Here is an 18,100-nt window from a genome sequence, read left to right on the forward strand (position 1 = left end):
TTATTTTCACCGTAAATTATAAAATATAACTTTAAAAAACATTGATTATTTATTCGGATGTGTATTTTATATACAATACAGATAAAAGTAAAATAAAATTACTACAAAGAGTCTATTTTATCTTATACCAATTTGGCTGCCAACTTGTTTTTCTCGTGCTCTTCGTCTGTAGATTTTACCATGAAAGTAACCATGTCCTTTAGTTTGGCTTGGTCCGTGAGTTTGTTGAATATCTCCGGAGGCACTTCTGTGGTGAATGACATTCGGCGTTTCTCTTCCACCAACTCTTCGTCCGCTTTGGATGAGGCATTTGCTGCACTGCACGGGCAATCATTTTTCCTTTTAAGACTTCTAGACTGTACTGTAGAGCTCTTAAGTACCAGTTCAGTTTGTTCTTTGATCGTTTTAAATGCTTGATCTGAGAATCATATACAAATATCTATTCAAATAATAATACAAACAAGTTAAATACTAACAGATTCTATAATAAACACTTCTATGATTACCAACATACAAATTGTTGCAAATAGTTTTTTATAATGCACTAATTTTTGTAGAAGTTTTCACCTTATAATAAGTAGAAGAAAAACTTTTGGATTATTAAGTTTAGTAATACAACTTTGCTTCCGCCATTTTCCTGTAGATGGCTTAAGCAGTAAGTAGTGGCCGAAATAAATAGATCATTCACGTCATGCAATAAACTTGGGCATCTGTTAACATAACCTCAAGGAAACATTAGTCGATTTGTGTCTCCATCATTAAGTTATTCTCGATTAAAAATGTCAGTTTCTCATTACCACAAGCCAAATTCTCATTATTTATGGGAGGTTTTAACTTTCTGCTTCGTTATGAAGAAATCTGCGGCTGAGGTTCATCAAATGCTCTCAAATACTTATTGCGAGGCTGCTATTAGAGAAATAACATGCCGAGAATGGTTTCAATGCTTCAAGAATGTTGATTTTCACGTTGATGACCGCATAGCGTTGGAAGAGAGAAGGAGAGGCGTTTGTTTGCTTGTGAACAGTCACTTGAAAGGCAATGACGGAAGGGATTTCTGCATCGCATTGTGATTGGGGACGAAAAATGGGTCCATCACAATAACCCCAAGCGCTAAAAATCATGGGGATTTCCCGGCCATGCTTCCACGTCGACGGCCAAACCGAATATTCACGGATCTAAGGTAATGCTCTGAACCGAGAGTGAAAAAATCACAGGCAATTGTTATCAAACGCATTTTATGCGTTTGAGCAGAGTATTGAAAGACAAATGGCCGCAGTACAACAAGAGACACCACAAGATGATTTCGCAGCATGACACTGCTCAACCCCATGTTATATATAGTGGTCAGGACATGGAAACGTTGAAATGGGAAGTCCTACCCAACCTGCCGTATTCTCCAGACGTTACTTCCTCTGACTAGCACTTCCGGTTTTATAAAGATCACTTCAAAAGATGACCAGTTTTTCCTACGTGGGATTTGTACGCTGCCCGAAAGATGGGAGAAAGTAGTGGCCAGCGATGGACACTACTTTGAATCATAAATGTATAATCAGTTTTTTACAATAAGGCTCCGAATTCCAGAAAAATAACAGCAAAGTTGTACACCTAATAAATAAATGAAATTGAAATCAATCAGGGAAAGTTATCTTGTCCCTGTAAACCGAGTTTAAATAATGTTTGAACTTTGTTTATTTAAAATATGAAGCATAAAGGTAGTGCTTAAAATAAAGCTTAATTAACATGAGCGAAATTAATGAGGAAACATTCATTGTATTCAATTGCACTTTCAATATTGGCTAGAATATGAAAATATTACAACAGAATACTTATAACCATGGAGCATCACACACATCTATTATAAATACATTTCACTGATAATTTTAGAAACTTTAATTATATTTTTGAAACGTACCAACATCGCTCACAACTGCATGTTCTGCTATTATGCAGAATCTGATGACAAACATCCCCTTTAGATCAGTAGGAATCAAGTGAATTGTCTTCAACTCATTTAGTTGGGTTAACAATTGCCGATTCATTTCATCTGTTGAATTGACCAATCGGAAGCAAACCAAACCGTAAATTACTTTATTGCAAATCTCAAAACGGCCATCTTTTATCATAAGCTCTTCCATATATTTTGCAAGTTTAATGTGGTTTCTTTGATAGTTTCGTACATTTTCCAGACCATACGTTCGTAACATATACCATATTTTAAGGGAACGAAATCTACGAGTCAAGGGAATTCCCCAATGCCTGAAATCGAAGGTAAGGTCAGTTTGACCTGCTTGCAAATAGAGAGGATCAATAATAAAGCTAGAACAATACTTTTCTCTGTCTTTGATCCATAAGCATGAGCAATCAATGTTAATGAGAAACCATTTTCCTGTGTTTGCATTAAATGAATCTGCATATTCAAGACCGTTTGCGTAATTTCTTAACTCTGGGCACACTAGAGAAAATCCAGCATATGCGCCATCAATATGGTACCACACGCCATACTTTTTACAAACTGGTCCGATTTCATCAAATTTGTCCATCGACGTACCAGATGTAGACCCGAATATTGAACATACAAATATTGGTGTAAGTCCTTTAGCGATATCTTCTTGGAAAGCTTTTTCTACCGTTTCCCCTCGTAGTTGATAGTTTTCATCCGTTGGAAGGATTCTTATTTTGAGTAAAGCCAGGTTTATACCCTTCTCGACACATGAATGGGATTCTGCTGAGCAGTAAGCGATAAGTTTAGGTAGAAATACACTTTCATGAGATTCATTATCAGCATTACGAACTTTTGCAATTCCTTCGTTCCTAGCTGCTAAAATACAATTGTAAATTGCTTCACTCGCTGATGTTTGAATTGTTCCACCACCTTTGCTGGTACTCAAAAAGTGTTTTGGTAAGGCTAAAGCCTCTACGAGCCAGTCCATCATAATGACTTCCAATTCACTGCATGCTGGGCTGGCAGTCTAGATAAAAATTAATAAATATTTTTTTACAAAAACAGAACATACGTGTATGATTTAAAAAAAAATAAATTACACAACCAATAGGCGAAAAAAGGTGCAGCAATAGAATAAGATGCCTGACTATAAGGAGTAAAGGAAAAAAGATGTCCTAATCATTTCCTAAATTGGGCTCGATATTTTCTACATCCATAAAAAAATATTTTTATCTCATGATTTATATAAGGCAGACAAAGTGTCGTTAAAAAAAATGTTTTTCGACATTTCTATTAAACTAATAATATTCTCTTATTGGGGTGACTCAAAATTACCTTCTAGTTTTTACCAATGAGGAATGAATATAAAATAATTGAGGGCGCTGGTGTTCTTATGTTTTTTTTATTAAAAATCAGTGGGTAAGTGCTGTAATAGAACCAATAGAACATCGTGACCTTGTCCATTGCAGAGTAATCACAAAACACACTTCAATAATTTGATGTAGCCAGCGTTAAAATCTGTTATAGTTCCGATTTCCACTGAAACCTACCCATTATTTTCTATAAGACTAAAATGTACGTACTGTATTCGACTGTATTTAGGACGTGGGATCAATGTACGCCGAGTTGTGCTTTGGAACCAGCTACGTAATATTATTTTGAATCAGGTAAAAGGAAATTGGGATAAGGTATCAACATTCAATAAGATATTTACCCAAGAAAATGACACTACTCCCAGAGAATCTGATACCATGTCCGCCATAAGCGAAGGGTAACTCGCTCCTGCTGGAAAATAGGCGAAGAATTGCGGATGTTGCCATTGGGTTATTCCAGTCATGATAAACTCTTCCGTGTCTTTTAGTATCTGGGACCATTCTTCAGGTTTCTCGGGAGCGCTGGCCGGTAGCAATTCTTTCAAGTACCCCGGCTTGACATCAGGGTACACTTTCCTATCCGGAAGCGTCTTCCTGTAGTTGCAGATGTAGTCGATCGTCTCTTTGCCATGTTTTCTAAATTGTTCAACATCCATGGCTGTCTCCTGTTGCTTTTTCTAAATTTGCGGCGAAAAATATTATTTACAGGGGAAATTTGATTAAAATAAACAATAATTTAATTGTGTTGTTGAATTTTGACAGCGCAGGAATTTAGGTGTTTCATTTGTTTTAAAAAAAAAAACAGATATCTAACACTATGGGTACTCACTGACACTTACCTTCACTAAAACGGTTCTTATATTTTTGAATTTATAACATGTAAATTTGCGTTCAAAGTGAGATTTTTTATTTTTTAATGAGGCCTTTTACCAAAATAAGATAGTATAAGCAGAAAAACAAGTTACATTAAAACATAAAAGGTTACAAATTAAATTAAAATAAAAGTTATTAAAAACAAATTACGAGTATTGTTTTTTAAATCATTCAAATACAATACTTATCTAGAGAATGACATAATACTCACAGGTAAGGTACCTACTAAATTATTTTTTATCTTTTTACTAAATAATGTCTCCACATAATGATTTCTAGACTTCCGTCTAGGAATTTAAATTTGGCTGATTAATTAAGACAGGCCATAAGCTATGTAAATTATTTCTAGAAAGTATATTGTTCTCTGTTCATTGTCATTTTCTTACCCGCCTATAATGGCACGTAAGACACAATGTTTTTACTCCAAATGAAGTACATCAACGATCATTCGTAATGATCAGTCTTACGCTTCAGACGCCAGTCCAGGGACCATAAAATAATTTCAGATTCTCCCTTTTTCACTATGAGTAGGTACATGTAAATTATCTTTAGTTGAGGCCACGCACACATAGTTATTTGCTATATCTGTATACATTTCCGAAGGGTACAAAAGTGTGAGTTCATTGAACACTTATCCCCAATTTACACAAATCGTCCCAATCTATATGGCATGGTAAAATTAGGGTGGATTGACATTTATAATATTATTTATTTACATTTATTCAGCGGCTACTCTTAGGTGAAAATCCTGCAAAAGGAAATCTAATGGGAATTAGTCGTCTTATTGCGTTTGCCTGGCATTAAATAAATCCTCGTGGCGTAATCGTCAGAGCGTTTTCCTACCATGCAAGAGGTCTCGGGTTCGATTCCCGATTGGTTGATATGAAATATTTATTTAAAAGGGTGTTTTTACACAAGAATATTTCATGGTCCCTGGACTGGTACCTGAAGCGTAAGACTGATCATCTTACCTTACAATTCAACAAAAATGATCAAGATACGCTGTGATTGGTGTATCAATGCTGTGCCCTATGCACCATTAGGTGCGGAAAAGGTAAGATGAAGTTGAGATGAATTAAAAAAATAATTATAAAATTATACTAAAAAAATCAACCCACTCTAGGTTATGTTATTGTGCCATGTGGATTTTTACTGCTGTGTGAAATTCGGGCCGTATTTCCAGGTATAATTTAGAACAGGATTAGTATATCCCTTACGTGGGTATAGCATGATATTTTAATTTATTATTAAATATTTTTTTCATGTTTTTTTCGTTTCATTTATTGAGAAATACATGACATAAATGACATAATAAACAATTAATATATTTTTGAAAAAGCGAACGGCTATGTTGCGGTAGAAATTCCAGTGAATTCGGGTAAATCTAGTTTAATCCCGGTGCTGATTCGAGGTAAATAATATGTCAAGTATTTTGGTGCATGCATTAAAAAAAAAGAAAAAAGAATAAATAAACCAAACCGCATTGCTACGAACCGTCCGAGTCTAAGCAATCAATGTTAATTTTATAATATTTTTCACTTTAAAAAAAAAGTTTAAAAAATACGGTATATTGTTCATATGAATGCATATAAAATATTTCCCTATTACCACGAAACATTGCTGTAAAAAATCACCCTGAATAAATATTTCACATTAACCTTATGCACGGCAACCAAACGCGCTAACCGCCATACTACAAGTTGGACATAAAATACGCTTAAAAAAATATTGAAAAAATAAAAATTATACTGAAAAGTAACACTCTGTATACAAGTTATGCATCTGTGTGAGTACTGTGATGGCCTCAACTAAAGCTGCGTTACCTATACCTATTACTGCTCGGTCACCTTACTTAAACAGATAAAAACACCAAGAACGTTGTACGAAATTTATTGTTTGATTTTATTCCTAGTATACTTTTCTTTTTCTACTGAAATGAAACTAGTTTTTAAATTACTTAAAAAAATGTTTGTGTTTTCATAATTTACCCAAATATATTTTCAACGAGTCAAATAATCGTGCTAGAAAATGAGGAATAAGTTGTGGCAGAGCGGGATGCGAACCTCGGACCGATCGAAGCTCTGTAGCTCAATCACAAATAACTATCGACGTGCTTAAAAACATGCTAAGCATTTGAGCGATCACAATGAACATGCTTAAGTTATCGCAGTCATAAGTCAACGCGTATGTAATCTCGAAGTTAACGCTCGTGTCGGTTTGTTTTTTGTTTTCCTCGTAAATAAATACAGTTAATTGGCGAAAAATCGGCGTTTACTATAAAAAAATTATGCAATATATTGAATTTGCAAAATAGTTATGAGTACCTAATACAAAAAAGTGAAAATTATATTACAATTACTATGGCGACTGCTTTTCTCGACATTTGGCTTGCCAACCGCCGGCTAAATGCAATAATTAGTATGGGAAACAATAAATGAATAAATAAAAATAGCAATTTTGGAGTATTTTCCATATTTACACCGGTGAAATTCAAATATGTGATAGCGCAGTAGGATTATGCGTCGCAAAACGTAAATATTTTGACATTTAATATTGGGTGTTCACGGATGTTCCATTGTGATCGCGAATACCATAAGCAACCATGGTGATAAATTGTTATCACGTCGATAGTTATTTGTGATTGAGGTAGCTCAACTAGTGGTGGTCGAGTCGGCGATCCTACCATGGGACCACAACCCAACTGAAGTTCAAATTTAAACGCTTCACAAATATTTTTTATAAAAATGAAAGACGAGTGATATTTAAATCCGCGAGTATCACTCATATTTTATTTCTATAATAAATTACAATGAACTTCCGACCAGAATTTTTACTAGCGAACTTGGATACTTTACAAATAATGTTATCCAAAGGGTCACGACTCACGACTCCTATAGGTAGAATATTTATTTTATACTGATCGATTTTTGTGAAAAACTCAAGATTATATTGCTTAAGAGGAATGCAAATAATTAATTTTGCGCGTGTAGCTTAATAATATAATTTCATGACGGTTTTAAACGGTATATTAAAAATTGCAATAATAATTTAAAAGTTATATCGCGTCATGTCCCACAGTAAATGTTATACCTGGAATTTCTCATTATTTTATATTTTTTTATTTAGTCTTAAAATAGTACAAACATAATAAATGAATGTCCTAATATTAACTTATATCTAATTATTATTAAAACATATACTAATTATTAACATTTCCAAACAATATACGTACACTTAAAAAGAAAACTTCTATAAAGCTTACACGAATAAGATTACTTTTTAAAAACTAACTTATCTGCTAAACACATGTTTTTTAACTGACATTTAAATGAAATAATATTTTTTTGCTCTCTTATTTCTAATGGTGTTTCCTTATAATATAACTGTACAGCTCGGTGCATCAACGAGTTCTGTGTATTTGTTTTCCTACGAAATGGTAGGCTTACATCATTGCAAAATATTTGATTTATTTATTGATGTTACTATAATTATGGCCAGCATCACTGACGTGGGTACACACAATTAAAAAGACACGTTATTTCTATACTAGCTACGTGTACATCTAAGAAATTATAGTAAATGTTGCGCTGTCCTCAAAAATTTGAAAAAAAGAAATAGGAAATCACAATACACATGCAATCATTCATAAGAAAAATATGTTATACAATTTAAGGTGTATCACGGAAAGTTGTTTAAAATTTAAATTCAATATTTCTTTTTTCGGCGGCCTCCGTGGTGTAGTGGTCAAGACGCTTGACTCACGCACGGAAGGTTCCGGGTTCGATTCCCGGTGAGAACACACAAAAAAATTAATGTGATTTTTCTCAAGCCTGGTTGTTCTGTAATGTAATTCACCACAGTAATTGGGCCTCCTGGCCTGTTGTGGTGCAAAAAAAAAAAAATGAAAAAAATGTTATGCTTACCAATTTAAAAAAATCGAATTTAAAAAAATATTAAGCTCTCCCGGAATGGGTTTAATTTTTTCTGTCGTAGATTTAATTATATAAAAAAACAAATACAAAGCCATTGTTTGTTTTTAAGTATAAAAATGAAAAGTTTATGATGTTAAATAATGTAAAATACAGGGCGTTCTTTAAACCCTGTCACATCCGAAACTACAATGATCAGTATGAGCAAGAAGACATATTCGCACATAAAAAAATATTTTTAGAACGACTAAAATCTTAAAAAATAAAATATAATAATATAAAAATGAGGAGGGGGGAGTCTCACGGTCGCGCCCCCCCTCGATTCTCCCCTGCAGAAGTAAGCAATCATTTGTTTTTTTAAATATTTTATTTAAAAAAAAAATATTCGTTCCAAATAGTATTTTTTAATATGCTAATATGTCTTCGTGCCTATACTGATCATCGTGGTTTCGGATGTGACAGGGTTTAAAGAACAACCTGTATGTAGGGGAGCGAAGGGTAATACCGTCCAGTGGCCAATTCCGTACAGCAGTTTTAAGTCGAAAGAAAGCTAGTTATAGATGTTTGTCTCTGTCATCCTCACTCGTTTAGTGTACTCTCGCAAGTTATTACACCAGTTAGCGAAGCGCTAGCGGTGCCATCAGATGTAATGTGATTTCACACTTCTGTTACAACGTTTTAACATCATAAATAAGCCGTAAGTACATATTTTTACGAAATTATTATGTGTGTGAAATATAGCCGTTTGTGATTCGATGGCTGTTTTCACGTAAAAATTCTGAAAAAATGAAATCGAGTAGAGAAACGTCCGCCTCGTAGTATAGTGGTAGGCTCGTTCGTCTATTATGTTTGAGGTCCCGGGTTCGATTCTCGGTATGATTGACATGAAATATTGATTTTTAAAGTTGGTTTTACACCGAAATATTTCATTGTCCCTGGGGTGATATTCTGAATCTTCTCTATCCCCTAGAGAGTGGTTAATTTAAGGATTTTTTTTTTGAATACGTTTACACTTTGCTTCATATCTGGCCACAGGGATGATTAAACGTCTAATAAATATGAACGTGTGAAATCGAACATGACGATTTTCATTTAGAACATTATTGCGAGCATCTCATTTTTTAAAACACTTAATTTGGTTGAATTGACCAAACATTTTTTTTTTCGGCTTTTAAACAGTTTATAATTATCAGTATGCCCATATATGAAGCGAAGTATATTCGCATACAAAAAATAAAAATCTCTAAATTTATTTCTCCTGCAATATTGCACCCCTGGAATGGTCCCTGAAGATTAAGACTGATAATTTTACCTTCTTGTAAAGGATGATCGAGATACGCTGCATTTGATTTAACAGTGCAGTGCCCAATGCGCCACCGGGTGCGGATAAGGGTCAGGTGAGACGATAATCAATTTAAACCTTTCAAATAGAATAATCAATAATATAATAAGACGGATCGAAGTATGACCAAGATGTTGTAAACCGAAATCCGGCGGAGTTATGCTTTTTTGAAGATATTAATTTAATGCTTATTGAACGGAAAACCGCATTGACCAACATGGCACGTCTGATTGTAAATAATAAGATGAGAGTCATTCTTTTAAAAATATTGCTTAAATTCGTACCACCTAATCCGAAATTGATAATTTGTGATCAAAATTATATCCGGATACCGAGGTTTTTATTTTCATTGCGACGGTCCCGGAAAAACTGTAATCATTTAAACATTATACTGTCTATAGTAAAATTATTTATTTCCTTCAGCTGCATAAAAATACCTTAACTTTTTTTAAATAATGCGAGTTGTCAACTTTAAAAACGTAATTGATACGGGTTTTTTTTCAAACTATATAATCTACTTTTTAAATGTTAAAGCTGTTACTTTCCAAAAAAGAAAGTGGCCCTTGTGCTATTGTGCTCTTGTGCTATTTTATTTATTGAGTAATTTCGAATATACATAATAACTTTTAAAGAAAATTATACGAAATAAAATGAAAAACAGAAAATAATAATAGTAATTAAAATAGAAAGCTGTTTTTATTCGTGTTTAAAAAATTTCTTCAAATTTACTTTTAATTTATTTACTGATATATTAGTTTAAATAGTTTTTATTTCATTCGAGAGATTATTGTAATTTTTTATTCCTTTAGAAAAAAGCTGTTTTGACCATGACTTGTGTGGAATTTAGGAACTTTGATATTGTTTTGGTATCTGAGTTACTTATTCATTTCATAGCAATGTCTTTACTCAACCGTATCTCTTTTCTAACATAGAAATGGCAAATTGTAAACGACTAAGGAAGCTTATTAGTCATCGAGCTCCCACAGTCAATTTCGAGTTGATTTGTTGAAATTTTGACTTTTAATTACCTACCTAATCCCATGCGATAACAAAATCAGACACACTTCTTTACGCTGCTCCTTTATTTTATTTTATATATTATATACTAAACCAATTACAACAATTACATGAAGAAATATAAATGCAAGAAACTGAACAAAAAGAATATAAAACTATTTAGCAAAGACAAACAATGGCAAAACAATAATTGTATACAATATATTCATAAAAATGAAAGACCTAAGACTTCGAGCTAAACCATGTCAATCCAACTTCATCTTACACTGCTTAGTCGCGAAGAGATCTACGAAAAGCCGGAAGAGCTATCCCAAAGAATTCCAAGTCGTGTGATGAATTGACTAATCTACACATTCTGGACATTGGGGGATAAAAACCAAAGTTGCTCTTAGAAGATTTTATAAATAGCAGATTTTGACTTCTGGTGACACGGTTGGGAACATGAAAAGAAATTGATTGCAACAGAGATGGGACATCACTTAAAGCATTAAGAATTTTGAAAATGCATATAAGGTCCATCTCAGTTATACGTCTCTCCAGAAGAGATTGCTCTATTTCAAAATAGGAATAATTACCCCTTTGTAATCCGAGCAATCATGCCACTTTTCTTAGAAAACGGTGTTGGACAGACTCGATATGGTCAATAGGAGTCCTGTAGAATGGAGACCAAATAGGAGAAGCGTATTCTTGATGGGGTCGAACTAGTGAGCAATAAAGAGTTTTGATGGTATTAATATTTTTGAAGTCCGCCGTCACTCTATTAATAAAACCGAGAAGTTTGAGAGATTTGTTTACAATATTATCAATGTGTTCACGATAAGAGAGTTTACTTTCGAAAGTAATGCCAAGATCCTTTATTGACGAAACCATTGAAAGGGAAGTATTTTTTAGTTTGTAGTTGAATTGTATAGGTTTTTTTCGTCGCGAGCAAGATATTATTTGAGTGCTTTGTGTTATATTCATACTTATTTTTGGTTCATCATGGCTTTTACTTCTACAGGTAAGATATTTATGAAAAAAATTTACACACGTTATTTATTTAACTGAAAAAATTAAATAAAACTCAGCATCGAAAAGTCATCACACATTTTGTCAAAGTTATCAAGTTTCATAGAGTAGAACATTTTCCCAGCACTTTCCAGCAGATACATATTTTTTTATGTTCTTGCTATAAATTATTATCTAGCTTCCAAATAAATAAAGTTCTAACCCTGGTATTGCCTCGTTTCGGGAGTAAGGAATTTTTTCGTTCCCAGGTGTCGAACTAGAAATAACAGGCCTTCATCTTTCGATCTCTATGTCGTGACAATATTGTCAGCCAAGCGAAATAGAGAGCTTCCATTGCCTCCATGATAAATTATGCTGCGTCAAGATGCCAGGGCTTCCAGAGCAAGACAAGGATCAATTATTTGCTCAGTTGGCGACAAGAAGAGCTCGGTCAGCGCAAAACCAAGGTGCTGGTGATATGACACCTGCACAACCTGCTGATACACATTCGACCCGTAACAGGATAAATTTTGTGTACTCTAAACAGCTGTAAATGCTCTATTTTCGGTGCGCTAAGATTGTCTGCATTAGCTTATATTGAAGACTTATATTCAATAAAAAATACAAAGTATATAAATTGTAACTAAATGTATGTTATAGTATAGGTTAGACTTGCCCAAAAAGAGTCGGGTTCTTTTGTTTGGCAAATACATCTTCGTCTAAAGTATATTAGTGGCAGACGTAATCGTAAAAAAATACATTGTTGATTCAGTTTAATAAAATATTGCTTGTGTAGTTGGATAATTTATGTAGCGTCATTTTTGTGAAAAGCACCTCAGGGCTGCTGGACTAAATACTAATAAATATATAGTTTTTCTTTTAAAGGGGGCTTTTCTAAGTTCAATAATTTTTCACACAGAAATATCGATTTGAATTACCCCACATATAAAAAATCGCTATTGTACTATTTAAAATAAAACGTTTAATTTAGTCCAGCAGGTCAAGAAAAGATCGAATTACGGCGGTGAATCTCAGCACAAAAAGTAATGTTGAAGTTTTAGTAAAAATATAGGTGTACCGGGAATCGAACCCGGAACCCCTTGGGAAAGCCGTCATCACGACCCCGTGCCGAATTGATTTATTTTACGTTAAATGTAAATATTTATAGACGGCTGAATAAAAGTCGTCATGGGGTCGCTAAACCGATAGACGCGTGAAGGATTTATTTACGAGTATTTATAGCGAATCATTTTGCGAAATCGGATACAAATTGTCATTGTTACCAAATGATTCGATGGTAGTGCTAAATTGATTCTAAGTGGAGTGTGAGAAAATGATGGATTGGATAAAAACATAGTTTAAGTGTCTCCAACTAAGGGTCTGTTGGATCAGACGGAAAAGCTGGTACTGAAATATTGGCTGTCGTGATTGTATTATATCATTATATCGTGATATCTCCTTTAAATATGTAGGTACTGAAATAATTAATGAGAACAATTATTGTACCGAGATTAGAGCACGGCTGTCGGCAGCAAACATATGGTATTATGGCTTGTTTAAATATCTGGGATCCAAATTGCTCTCTAAAAAAACTAAGACCATTATTTACGAAACTCTCCCCCGACCAGTCATTGCATATGGTGCCGAATGCTGGGTTATGACCAAAAGATATGAAAATATGGAATAAGTGTTTGAAAGAAAAATATGAAGGAATATATTTGGTGCTGTCTATCAAAATAGAGTGTGGAGGAGACGGTTTAATCATGAATTAGAGGCACTGTGTGGCGAACCCAATTTATAAAAATAATAAGATTACAATGGTTGGACCATGTGCACAGAATGAATGATAATCGTACTCCAAAAAATCTTTATATCACTCCGGAAGGCAGACGTAGCAGAAGCAGACCAAAATTAAGATAGCTGGATAATGTAGAAAGTGACATTAGAACAAATGGCCTGACGAATTGGAGAAGAGCCGCAGGGTGCAGGGAGGAATGGAGACATATTCTGGAGGAGGTCAAGGCCAACAACGGGCTGTAGCGCCACTGATGATGATGACGATCTTAATATCATCGAACCACGAGCCCACTGCGTGATATCGTATGATTGGCCCATTTCACACCACGGCATGATAAAATACAATACCGTGGATCGATATTTATTGATTTAAAATTATGTATTTATTTAATACCTGGCAAACGAAATAACCAGTACACCATGAGACCGAATAATCTCCAGTCGATTTCCTTTTGCAGGATTTTTACCTGAGAGTACTCGCTAAATTTAAATAATTATTTTGATAAACAAATATTATTAAAATCTCTTTTTTAAGTTTTACTATATTATTTGAACCGGGTTGTGTGGTTAGTGTTGTGGACTCACGGATCAGAGATCAGAGATCCGAGGTTCGAACCCCACTCTAACCCAACTTGATTTCCATTTTCTAATAGTGAGTTATTTACAACTCGTTTAAAATGGTCACAAAAATATAAATATTTGGGTAAATTATAAAAACGCTAATATGTCTTTAAAAATATATGTAAATATTATATTATATTATTCGGAGTTCATTTCTTCAACAACATTATTTTATTTTCCATATCATTCATTGTAATGCTTTCATACTTTTATATAGCGCAGATAGAGTCTAAATTCAATCGAGTTTTAGGTCCAATTAAACACGCAATGTGCTAGCGGGTATCGGATAGCAGGATATCGACCCTCCCGGACGCAATTCTCTAATAATTAAATTCTAAATATTAATAAATGTTTAACTAAGTATTTTCTTATGAATTAAGGTGAATTAAAAAAAATTCTTAACTTAATAAAATTCATCGGTAGTCCGCAAGACTTGTAATTTATTAAGTGTATACAAAATACCCCTGTTTGTAAAAGTAAACCGAAAATCATTTCTATTACATTATAAAATAAATTCACAATAATGATAATAATTTTTTTTCTCACCAGCAGAATGATGCAGAGCAAATTTTATTTTATTTTATTTTTATTTTATTTTATTATTTTTTCACGCCCATAAGGCTTTTACATACATGAAAGTTTTACAAAATATAAGTAAATAAACAACATTAAATAAATAAATAAAAAAAAATACAATATAAATGTCCTAATTAAAGTATTAGTAATAGTAATAATCAATAACTCAGACGTTTGTTATGGCCATCTTTGTATTCAAATACATTCATAATAAAGAAAATTATAGATTATAATATTTTTCAGGATTACCTATTTTAAGTCAGTAGAACTATTATTATTATTTTTATTAGGGATAACTTATACAGCGCCATTTTCGTAATAAAATACCTCAAGGGCGCTTAACATAGTGATTCTATTGCTAAACTAATTTAATTGAAGCTTTTAAATTTGTAATTTAATTAAAACAATTTTTTTTCTTGTCACATGCTACGAATTTATTCAAATGATTTAGAGAACAAGTGGGTTTTAAGTTTTTTCCGAAACATCACTTCACTTTCACAGCCTCGCACCTCAGCTGGGAGAGCATTCCATGCCATAGGGCCTGCGACCGCAAATGCGCGTTCACTAAATTTAGTGCGCTGTTTGCGTAGAGGAATAATAACTTTTCCTCTCGCCGTAGACGTAGCTGATCTAAGCGTGAGACGCCTGTCAGCTAGTTCATCTGGAATGCATAGTTCCCTTAGATATTCCGGAGCAGAGTTGTGCAGTGACTTATACATAAGCCAACAGAGTTTGTATTCGACCCTCTGTGGAAAACGTAGCCAGTGTAGTTCCCGAAATAGTGGAGTGATATGACTGAGCTTAGAGATTCCGAAAATAAGTCTCGCTGCGGGATTCAATACAGATTGTAGGCGAGTCATTTTGTTCATTGGTAGACCTGCATAGATATCATTACAATAATCGACTCTAGACACTACAAACGCATTTATTAATTGGCGGGTGGCATCAACCAGCAAATTTTTGCGTATGCATTTAATTTGTCTCAGCTGGTAGAAGCATGAACTTATCATTCTACTAATTTGAGCGTCAAGAGATAGGTCAGAATTGAGTAAAACTCACAGTAGTTTAACGGTGGGTAAAGCGGTACTCCCTACATTAGGTAGAGCCGTATACTGGATCAAATTCTGTCGTCTGGCTGAAGCCACCCACAGTTGTTCAGTTTTTGATGGGTTTAATGTTAGTCTGTTTTCAGCCATCCAGTTTCCTATTTTCTTGATGCATCCATCAATTAAATTGACAAGCACACTTCTCTCGCCTGGTTTGCAATAAAAATAAATCTGCGTATCATCTGCATAGCAGTGCAACCACAATCCACATTCTTTGATAATGTTCTCTATATCTTTAGTGTAAAGGAGATAGAGAAGTGGTCCGAGTACTGACCCTTGAGGCACTCCTGTAGACACCCGAAAGTTGTTTGAGCTTTTACCCTGGAACATGACTGCATATTCTCTTTTATTAAGATATAAACTGAAAAACATATGTGCCTGATCACGGATACCATAAGTTTTCTCCAGACATTCAAGCAAAATATTATGGTCTACAGTATCGAATGCAGCACTCATGTCCAGAAGAGCCATCAACACCAGATTACCAGAGTCCACTGCCGTTATTATGTCAGACAGTACTCTATCACTCCCGTCTCCGTGGAATGAAAACGTCGGTATGCCGATTGCCTTACCGAAAATAAAGAATTCCGCTCGATATAGTTAACGAGCCTATGAGAAACTATTTTTTCTAGTATTTTTGATACGATGGGAAGATCTGAAATAGGGCGAAAACTGGAAAGATCTTCCACATCTAGTTGTGATTTTTTTAAAAGTGGAGTTACATTTGCTTTCTTTATGGCTCTCGGAACAATGCTGCGCTCCATGGATGTATTAAATAAATCTGTTAAAAATGGAGCTAATACGTTAATGCATTTTTTCAAAAGCCATGTTGGCATCGGATCTAATATACATTGTTTGTTGGGTAATGCCGCAACAATTTTTTTAACCTCATTTATAGATGTTGGTTCAAATTTACTGAATTTTTGAAGGGCATTAGCTAAAATTACAGGTTTTTTCGCCAGTCTGATTTTTTCGACTTTATTTGTAAAAAAGTCGGCAAAATCAGTGGCAGTAGCGCTTGTGTTAGATGTCTCTGCTATACAGTCACCACGAACAGATTGAAGGCTTCGCCAGAGTTGTTTTGGAGACTTTTTCTGTTCAGTGATTTTTGTACACCAGAAACTGGATTTTATTTCTTTTATAAATGTCCTATAAGAGGCTTGCATATCTAACCATATTGATCGGTCCAAAGTTGACAGTGTGTTTCTGTATTTGCGTTCTAGAAGTCTTAGCTCTTTATTTTTGAGTCGACAGTTTTCGTCGAACCATGCATCAGATTTCCTTTTTCGAATAGTTTTCGTAGTAAATGGTGCATGTTTGTCTATTAGGTTAGATAGTACCTCATTGTACAACCCAACCAATTGATCGACGTCGTTTGAGCGACGGTCAATGTCCGGACCAATCAACGATGTCAGAAGTTCGGAATTAAAATGTTCTAAATTTAATTTTCTCCATGACCTTGATGCGAGTGTTTTGTAAGTTGGTGTTGGTTTTTGGATATTAATTTTACAGTGCACTAATCTGTGGTCTGAAAGTCCGATGTCTGTTACAAAAACTGTGATCTTTTGATCACAATTCCGTCGTATTATAACATCAAGTGTACCTCTCGCATCATGTGTAGGGGTATTTACTTCTTGTGAACAATCGAAATCACTTAAAAGTGCATTAAAACGAACCGATTTTGAATCCGTTTTGCGGTCGAAACGAATGTTCAGATCTCCAGTTACGTATGTTACTTCTGTACGAGTGATGGCCTATTCAAGTAAAGATTTTATTTCCGAATAAAATTTCCGAGGTGGTGCTTTAGAACCTGGTCTATAAATTGTGATTATGGTAAAATGGTTGCTGCCTGCGCTAACCCTACAGCCAATGCATTAAAAAGTTGTGTAGAGTGGTATTTTATTTTTTGTTAATTTAAGCTGATTTTTTGTTCGTACAATAATTCCACCGTGGTTCGTCCATGTTATGTTTTTTTTCTTATGAACGGTTTCAATGGATGGTTTCCGTGCCTCTTCAATGACAATAAAACCCTTACTACGAAGTAGATTAATGGTAACAGAATTATGGTCTTCATGCCAAGTTTCCGTTAATGTAAGAACGTCTAGATTATTATAGTTAATTATGTTGGGGATATTACGTGTAATATGTTTATTTCAGTTCTTTAATTTTTTCAATAATATTTATTATAACTAAGTTTTATTGGCACTAATAAATATCAACATATCCATTCTATTATTGCAAAAATCACGACGTTTTTGTTCCACCTGTTTTGATTTTAATATGATGAAAGCTGTTTGGTACTATTTAGGGTACGGAGTAGTTGATTGAGTAAATAAAATTAATTTAACTGTACTCGAAATGAAAGCAGTCATAAAAACCTGTTGAAAGTTTCTAAATAATGTATGAATACGTGATTTGATATCACTCACGGGCCATAACAGATCTCCTTACTTATTACGAATTAGCCTCCTACACCCACACCACAATTTCATAAACCAGCTAACAAAAAAAAATCACTCAAATAAATATCGTAGCAA

General features: G+C 34.1%; 1 protein-coding gene across 1 annotated transcript; it reads right to left on the reverse strand.

Annotated features, from left to right (window-relative positions):
* Positions 1 to 12: 12 nt before the first annotated feature.
* Positions 13 to 4,091, reverse strand: LOC148284303 (aromatic-L-amino-acid decarboxylase-like). Its single transcript, XM_088242272.1, has 3 exons — positions 3,657 to 4,091; positions 1,913 to 2,969; positions 13 to 418 (listed from the first exon to the last, which is right to left on the reverse strand). Exons 1-3 carry the CDS (start codon positions 3,969 to 3,971, stop codon positions 123 to 125), a joined length of 1,668 nt encoding a protein of 555 aa, XP_088098398.1. The 5' UTR covers positions 3,972 to 4,091; the 3' UTR covers positions 13 to 122.
* Positions 4,092 to 18,100: the final 14,009 nt, after the last annotated feature.

The sequence above is a fragment of the Micrasema longulum genome, unplaced genomic scaffold (genome assembly GCF_059751315.1).
Source record: "Micrasema longulum isolate JH-2025_06_02 unplaced genomic scaffold, ASM5975131v1 h1tg000133l, whole genome shotgun sequence".
Classification (NCBI taxonomy): Eukaryota; Metazoa; Arthropoda; class Insecta; order Trichoptera; family Brachycentridae; genus Micrasema; species Micrasema longulum.

Excerpts from the sequence above, each read along its gene's own strand:
- LOC148284303 (XM_088242272.1), bottom strand. The coding sequence starts at position 3,971 with ATGGATGTTGAACAATTTAGAAAACATGGCAAAGAGACGATCGACTAC. Across the intron at positions 2,970-3,656 it reads GAGTAGTGTCATTTTCTTGG|ACTGCCAGCCCAGCATGCAG; the intron begins GTAAATATCTTA and ends ATTTTTATCTAG. Across the intron at positions 419-1,912 it reads TGCAGTTGTGAGCGATGTTG|ATCAAGCATTTAAAACGATC; the intron begins GTACGTTTCAAA and ends TATGATTCTCAG.